The sequence below is a fragment of the Ochotona curzoniae genome, unplaced genomic scaffold, assembly GCF_017591425.1.
Source record: "Ochotona curzoniae isolate NIBS_2020 unplaced genomic scaffold, NIBS_Ocur_1.0 contig_2723, whole genome shotgun sequence".
In the NCBI taxonomy this organism is placed as follows: domain Eukaryota; kingdom Metazoa; phylum Chordata; class Mammalia; order Lagomorpha; family Ochotonidae; genus Ochotona; species Ochotona curzoniae.
Window position 1 is genome coordinate 15,903,354 of NW_024465573.1, and position 8,170 is coordinate 15,911,523.

The 8,170-nt window shown below is 41.5% G+C and overlaps 1 protein-coding gene across 4 annotated transcripts in view; it reads left to right on the top strand.

Moving 5' to 3' along the window:
* Positions 1-7,162, top strand: part of ATM (ATM serine/threonine kinase) — a 124,308-nt gene extending 117,146 nt beyond the window's left edge. For all 4 annotated transcript variants that reach the window (XM_040976893.1, XM_040976894.1, XM_040976895.1 and 1 more), the window contains 4 exons: positions 2,314-2,428; positions 4,291-4,354; positions 5,728-5,864; positions 6,003-7,162. In XM_040976893.1, the coding sequence (XP_040832827.1) occupies positions 2,314-2,428; positions 4,291-4,354; positions 5,728-5,864; positions 6,003-6,186 (500 nt within the window). In that variant the 3' untranslated portion in view covers positions 6,187-7,162. The remainder of the gene's footprint in view (positions 1-2,313; positions 2,429-4,290; positions 4,355-5,727; positions 5,865-6,002) is intronic.
* The last annotated feature ends 1,008 nt before the right edge of the window (positions 7,163-8,170 follow it).

Below are 8,170 nucleotides of genomic sequence, written 5' to 3' on the forward strand. Positions count from 1 at the left end.
ATGTAGCCCTCTCCCAGAATGAATTCTAAAGTTGGGACAGGGAAGAAGATTGTGAGCTAAGCCTGTTACAACATTGTTGGTTTGTTTTTTTTTTTTTTTTATAAAGATGTACATTTAAAGATGTATTTTTAATTTGAATCGCAGATTGATACAGAGAAGGAAAGACAGAGCTTACATCTGCTTGTTCACTCCTCAAGTGGCTGCAGCAATCAGAGCTGAACCAACCTGAGCCAGCAGCTTCCTCTGGGCTACCCATGTGGGTGCCGGGGCTTAAAGACTTGTACCATCCTCCACTGCTTTTCCAGGCCACAAACAAGGAACTGAAAGGAAAGTGGAACAGCCAGAACACAAACCAGTGCCCATTATGGGATCCTTGTGCTTGAAGGGGAAGGATTAGCCAGTTGAGCTATTGCACTGTGTCCTCTCTTCTTAGTTCTTAAAACTGCATATGCAGAGCTCAAACATTAAAAGTGTCATTTAAATTTTCAAATACTGGGCCAGGTGTGGTAGCCTAGCAGCTAAAATCCTCACCTTGAACGCGCCAGGATCCCACATGGATGCCAGTTCTAATCCTGGTTGCCCCGTTTACTATCCAGCTCCCTGCTTGTGGCCTGGAAAAACAGCCCAAAGCCTTGGGACCCTGCACCTGTGTGGGAGACCCAGAAGAGGCTCCTGGCTCCTAGCTTTGGATTGGCTTAGCTCTGGCTGTAGCAGTCACTTGGGGAGTGAATCATCAGATAGAGATCTTCCTCTGTCTCTCCTCATCTCTGTATACCTGACTTTGCACTGAAAACAGTAAATCTTACAAAAATTTTTTCAAATACCAATCCAAATTTTTAATATTTCAAATTTTGGTTTAAAAGATTTATCTATATATTCAAAGGGCATAGTAAAAAGGGAGTGTGAGGCAAAGAGATGGTTTATTTCCTAAATCCCTGGCCAAAGGCAAGAGCCAGAATCCCATCTTTATATTTTAGTTCAGTTTATTGAAAAATAGCTTTTAGTCCAAACACCAAAGCCCAGGTCATCATCAGACTCGTCAGATTCTTTCTTCCATTTCTCAGTTGGAGCGGTGGTGGGGGCTGGGCCTCCTGCTGGGTGGCATCAGCTGTTGGAGTGGTGTCGCCACTCCCATGTAAGCCAATCTCTACATTGCAGAGGGGCATATTTTAAACTTAATTGTAAATATAGGCTTGGTCCTCCACTAAATAGAATTCAACCAGTGAAAACTAGAAGACCACTGCCTCCACAGGAGTAAAATCAAATTCTAAGAGGTCAGTTTCACTCATATGCTTTAAATTTTTTGTACTCTGTATTAGCTACTACAAACCACAGAAAATGTATTTTTACACTTTTTATTGTGCAAAATGGTTTCCATTTATATCCATTTTGTTGCAAAAGACAGAATTTTCATTCTTTCTTTGAAGTATTCCATTGTAGAAACTGTCTTAATTGGGTTAGAGTAACTCCCAAGGAGTAAGATTACGCAGCTGGTTTGGCAGCAGGTAACTGTGGCAGAGAACATACCTGTCAGTCTCAGAACTGCAGGGCTGGAGCTGCTGCAGTGGCTCAGGAGGGTGAGTTGCCTACAGACAGCAGTGAGGTCATAGCAGGATGGGACTGGTTTAGATCAGGACCATACTGCAGCATCCGTGGTGGAAAAGCATACTACATGATACAGGGAGTACTGTGATACAGTGGGGCAAGTTCCCAAGAATTCCTCAGTGGGACTGTGAGGAAATCTATACTCTGGAGCATTCCCCAGCAACAAACCCTGGTCTGTGGTGCCAATATGGACTCTCAACTTTTCCTTTAGTCTTCGCCCGTTTTGGGAATGCTATCCTAGGTTCAGACTGATTTGGACTGGGGCGAAGGGAGAGTTGTTTCCAATCATTTTGTTCCCATCTTTTCCATGCCATCTCTAGTCTCTATTCCAGGATTATACACACTATAGTCCAGGACTCTTCCCTAAGTATTTGAGCCAGGTAGCTATTTTCTTTATTTCTGTTTTTTTGTTTTGGAGGAGAGCATATCCAGTGCTTCTCATCAACATCTTGGCAGAATTTATCTTCTGCACTTTAAACCCTGTCACTCTTCACTCTGTTCTGCTTCAGTGTTTCTCATCTCCATCAGTGTTTGTGAAATCCATTTGAAATCCAAAGATAATTTCATAATATTTTTTTTCAAAAGGAAGTATTCTGGGACTAACAGTGTTGGATTTGTTATTTGTTGCCTGTACAGAGTTCACATCAGTTGAGAGCAAGGTGAAGTAGCTGTCGGACCTCCTAACATGCCTGTATTTTTTCATTTTAGGAGTCGCTTTTGAACAGGGCAAAATACTTCCTACTCCTGAAACAGTACCTTTTAGACTTACCAGAGATATTGTGGACGGCATGGGCATCACTGGCGTTGAAGGTGTCTTCAGAAGGTAAGTGGTAAAGCTAAGGGAGGAAAGACAATTTGTGCTCTCTGAATTACTTGGGTTATAGATTTATTTTTGTTGGAAAGCTGTATTTAGAAGAGCCAGATCTTCCATCCTCTGGTTTACTCCCCCAGTGGCTGCAATGCCTGGAGCCTCTTCCCACGTGGGTCCAGGATCCCAAGGCTTTGGGCCATGCTTCTTTGCTTTCTCAGGCTACAAGCAGGGAGCTGGATGGGAAGTGGAGCAGCCAGGACACAAATTGGTGTCCTGTGAAGGAGCCTGTCACTTGAAGGGAGAGGATTAGCCAATTGAGCCATTGCACCAGCTCCAAAGTATAGATTTGTACACATAAAACAAGATTAGAATTGCGTCTTTATGCTTTACCAGTACAAACGACTCCGATTAAAAGTAGTAATAGAGGACCAGCCTTGTGGCATACTGGGTTGGGCTGCTGCCTGCAACTATGGGATCCCGTACTAATGCACCAGTTGGAGTCCTGGCTGCTCCACTTCCAATCTAGCTCTGATGATATACCTAGGAAAACAGTGGAAGTTGGCTGAAATGTCTGGGGCCTGTGCACCCATATGGCTTTGGCCTGTCCCAACCCTGGCTGTTGAAGCCACTGGGCAAGTGTGCTACCCAATCTGTCCCCTTCTGTATATAACTTTGACCTTCAAATAAACAGTGCTAGTCCCATCATTGATATGACACAGACTCACCAAACAGCTTGCCAGGCCTATTAGTACTATTACATCTTCACTGGGGTGTGTGAGAACTCTGTCTGGAGAGACCTGCAGTGGGTATGTAGACCTTTGGGTGAATTTGACCACAAATGGTGGTAAGGCCCAGCGCTTCTTCAGGAAGAGAGTTGTGGTACCATGATGGCCAATACCCTCCCTGTAGCAGAACCATCCCTTGGGGGCCTTTCAGGAGTGTAGTGGGGCACAGACCTGGAAAGACAACTTCCTAAGAAACATGACTATTCTAAGACACAAAGAGGACTACCTAGAGCCAGCTGTTTGTCATGGGGTCCCTTGCAAGAGCTAGGGCCAGAGTTTACAGCTAGAGGTCAGAGCACCCTCCTCTGGGTTGTTCTCCGTTCTGTTCCTGTAAAATGCTGATACCCAGAGAACTCTGAACCCTGACCTGGGGTCAAGAGCCAGTGTGTCTGAGGGCAGGACAGTGGGTCCACTTGAAGCCAACTTTGAATATGAGAAAAGCATAACATTGCATGCAGGCCAGATTCTTCTCTTCACCTAGTTGTCTGCCAACTACCACTTCTACTTTCCATTTTTTATCCACTTCCTAGCCCATTGCTTAAGAGCTTGACTATGTGGCTCGATAACAGCAAAGACCTGGAAGGGACATTCATAGTCTCATTGTTATAAATTTCAGACTAATAATACTTACATATATTCTTTTCAGGAAGTTACTAAAACCTGTTCTGCCTTTTGACATACCCATTTGGAAATTGTTAAGAGTCATGGCAGCATCTCTATTCCAAAAGGTGCATTAAGGGCCTGGCCCAGTAGCCTAGTGGCTAAATCATTGCCTTGCACATATCAGGCACAAGTTATGTCCCAGCTGCTCCACTTCCCATCCACCTCCCTGCTTGTGGCCTGGGCAGGCTCTAGAGGGTAACCAAAGGCCTTGGGACTCCGCATCTGCATGGGAGACCCAGAGGAAGCTCCTGGCTTCAGATTAGCTCGGCTCTGGCAGTTGCAGTCACTTGGGGAGTGAACCAGCAAACAGAAGATCTGTCTGTATCTCAGTCTCTGTAAAATCTGCCTTTCCAATAATTTTTAAAAAGGTACATTAAAAATGTTGCATAATAAAATCCATAGTTATAATGTGTTTTAACTCTATAGATGCTGTGAGAAAACAATGGAGGTTATGAGAAATTCTAAGGACACTCTGTTAACCATTGTGGAGGTAAAGTATAAAAGCTTCTTCTTTAGAATGAAGCAGTGTTCGTCCTAAGTCGGTACACTGTCTGGTAATGTGGTAATATACTGTGCCAAAGAGGAGGCTGCACACTGAGCATTTCCACACGTCAAAGTTTACTGGTTTAGGGTATTTGGCCCAGTGGTTAAAATGCTGGGTTTTTTTTTTTTAAGTTTGCTAGGTTCAGATTCCAGCTCAGCTCCCAGTGCTTTCTGCTAACATATACCCCAGAATGCATCAAGGGAGTGATGCGTACTTAGTTCATACCACCTGGGTGGAGATCCCGATTAAGGCCCCAGCTCCAATCTTCATCCCGTCCCAGCGGTGATTACTGCAGGCATCCCAGGAGTACACAGCAGATGGCAGCATAGCCTGTCTCTCAAATAAAATTTTAAAAAATAATTTTCTTGGAAATTCCTCCAGTACTGTCAAGTTTGGGTGTTAAAGACTGGAGATTACTTACTGTGCTATAATACGTAAATCAGTACTTTTACATCCTAAGAACCCCATATGAAATTTGCAGAATAGTTCTTACAGAATCGAGAGAAATGAGTTTACATCATCTTTTTCCCTGCAGAAATTTAGAGCCAATAAGACAGATGGAGGTCAGAGCAGTATTGTTAGAGGAAGATAGCTTAGACGTGTGAGCCAAGCTGTTTTGCTCCTGACACTCCGTCAGTGTTTGTCGTCTTAGGCTGAAGGTGAGCTGTCCCTAAACTATTAACTGCCCTGGTGTTAAAATTCTAACTATTTTCAGCATTCCAAGTTAGAAATCTCATAACCTCATTTTCTCAAATTTTACCTAAAACCACTTGATCTATCTTTGTTACTTTGGAATCCAAATTCTACTACATATATATGGTTTAAGTTCACAGCCATAGTGTGACACTTTGGGTTGTTTTTTCTCTGCACAAATTTGGTATTTGGGAGTAATGTAAAGATCAGAGAGATGCGTTAGAGAACATGGCTTAGGCAGTAGTGCTTTTGCCAATGCTCTCCTCCAACTCCCACACCTCATCTGTTCCTTGGCATGGCACACCGGAGAGAGAACTGGGGCCTGCAAAGTAAATGCCCTTACCTAGGGCCACCCAGAGCAGGATATAGGTGTTGCTTACCTCCTCTCAGTAGATGAATTTCACTCAGTCTGGAAATGTGCATCCAGGGATGTCAGTGCCCAGCCTTAATGAATTTCGGGTGGGATGAGAAGCTGGAACGGTAATAGTATTAATGGCTTCCCGAATACAGAGGCATGAAGGATGTATACTAAGTGTGATGTCCTCACATCAATTACCATGACACTGTTTATTATTTAGTAAACATGTATTCCAAATGCATAGTTTTAATATCTATATTCTGTTTAGGTCCTCCTGTATGATCCACTCTTTGACTGGACCATGAATCCTTTGAAAGCTTTGTATTTACAACAGAGGCCAGAAGATGAAACCGAATTTCAGCCCACTCCCAATGCAGATGACCAAGAATGCAAACGAAATCTCAGGTGAGCAGCATTTTAGGACTATGTGTGCGTTGTTCTGTGTATTGTTTACATATTTTGGAAGTTGTTAAATGCATGTTTTATAAAACCTTTTAAATTGTCACCCCCTCATTAAAACCTGGTTTTTTTTTTTGTCATTAGCAATATTGATGACTCTTTGAACAAAGTGGCTGAACGTGTTTTGATAAGACTTCAAGAAAAACTGAAGGGTGTGGAGGAAGGCACTGTGCTCAGTGTGGGTGGGCAGGTCAACTTGCTCATCCAGCAGGCCATGGACCCCAAGAACCTTAGCCGACTTTTCCCAGGATGGAAAGCTTGGGTATGACTGACCCTAAGAGCATGAATTACCCTCGAATTTAACCTATAGGAATCATAGTTTATTTTTAACCCACTCACCAACTTTGAATAAGGATAGTATTTTTTCAGTGTCTAATCCTTCCGCCTATCCAAAGATGGTCAGGGTGTCCCAAGCAATCTCGGCTGTCACGTGGAAGCAGTTGTTTCCTTGGTGCTCTAACGCACACTGACTGCTTCTTCCCAAGTACCTGTTTCGTATCCTTTTCTGTAGGATCTCTGAGGTACCTGTTGGCTGAAACAGTGACAGCAGCTAGAGTTTCTTCTCTAAATTTGAACCAGTAAAAATACTTGAGGCCAATTTTAAGACTTATTCTCCAGATATTATAAATATTTGCTAATATTAAATTACCAGTTGCAACCTTGTGTCATAATAAAGCTACATTAAAAGCAATTTGAAAACAAAGTACTCTTCTTGAGATGTATTTGGATTTTCTGTAGGAAGGAAAGTCACAGTATTACTAAATAATGAAGTTGCAGATTCTAAAGTCATGGTTAATGTTAGTGTTTTTGTCTAATGTATATATTCCATTCTGTATTAGATACTTTCTATGAATTGTTTGTATTAGATAATGAATTTTATATCCAGCTGTAAATAATCTTTAACCTATTGGGAGTCTGTCAGGTTTTCATTTCTAGCTGTTTATTTTAGGCCTATGTTTTCAAGTTTCAGTTCCTTTTATAAAATGTTTTATAGTTAAGCTTCATTAAATCAAATTTCTGCTGTTTCTGTTGTCATCTTTGGACTGCTCATCTATTTTTGTATTTTGAAAGGTTACTTCCATTTGATTCTCATGTGGAATTTTCTCAAACCATTCTGAAAATGATTTCACATTCAAATTATCAACTTCATGTATCTTAAGCCATCTAAATGAGTATTTTGTATGTATTGGTAGTTTTATACCACAGTTAATCAAGGAAAATTAATACATTTAAAATGCCTTTAACCAGTCTTGACATGTCATTAATTTACTATTCAGCCTTAAATGATATGCTGTAAGACTCCTTTTCCTATGCAAATATTCTTACTAATGGCTTTGAAAAGTTCGCCATAATTGTAGCTATCCGGACAGGCTTTAACACTGTCTAGAATTAACTGAGATGGAAATACTGCCAGTAGCAAGAGCAATGACTGTAGACTGTTCCTTTTGTTGAAAGGACATAAATACAACGCCTACTCCTTTCAATAAAAGTGATGAGCATTACTGATGTTATCCTAATTTACACCTGGAGGAAGCAAACTGGAAATGAGTAGGTATGTATGTGACCAGAAGATGGTAAACGGCAAATATAATGTGGATAACCTCTCACTTGAAACCTTTGTAAGTGAGAGGAATCCAGAGTTGGTGAAAACCAACTGAATTACTTACTGCTTGTGTGGTAACCCTCCCACCCTGCTCTGTGCTTGGTGCTTCTAAAAGTACCTGGGTAATCAATGCTGCTGTAACTCCACGGTCAACGTTGTCTGCACTTGCAGATGTCTATGATCTAAAGCAAAGAGGAAAAATTTTAAACTTTTTAAAAAGTAGAAGAGATTACTCTTTTCAAACATAGAAAGCCAGCATACTGCTGTTGAAATATTAGGGATATGTACTATCTTAAGCATTTTTGTTTCAGCTTATCATTGAACCTATTTCATTGCTATATTGTTTAACTTTTTGAATAAATATTTTAAAAGTATGTCAGGACCCATCGATTTTATTAAAATGCTGGGGTGTTGTTTGGACTAAAGTTAGCTGATGTAGAGCTCACGGTCAGGGGAAGCTACTGCAGTGAGAACTGCAGAGCCCACTACATAGAGCCAGTCGGGTATGCTGTTTCTAAGCCTAAATAGTCTGTTATTCCTGCTTGACTCAAAAGCTAACAAGTCCCACTTTTGGGGTCAAAAAGTGCTAAAAGACCTAAGAATATGCAGTTATTACCAAGATCCTGATCTCTCTCTCCTTCCCTCTCTG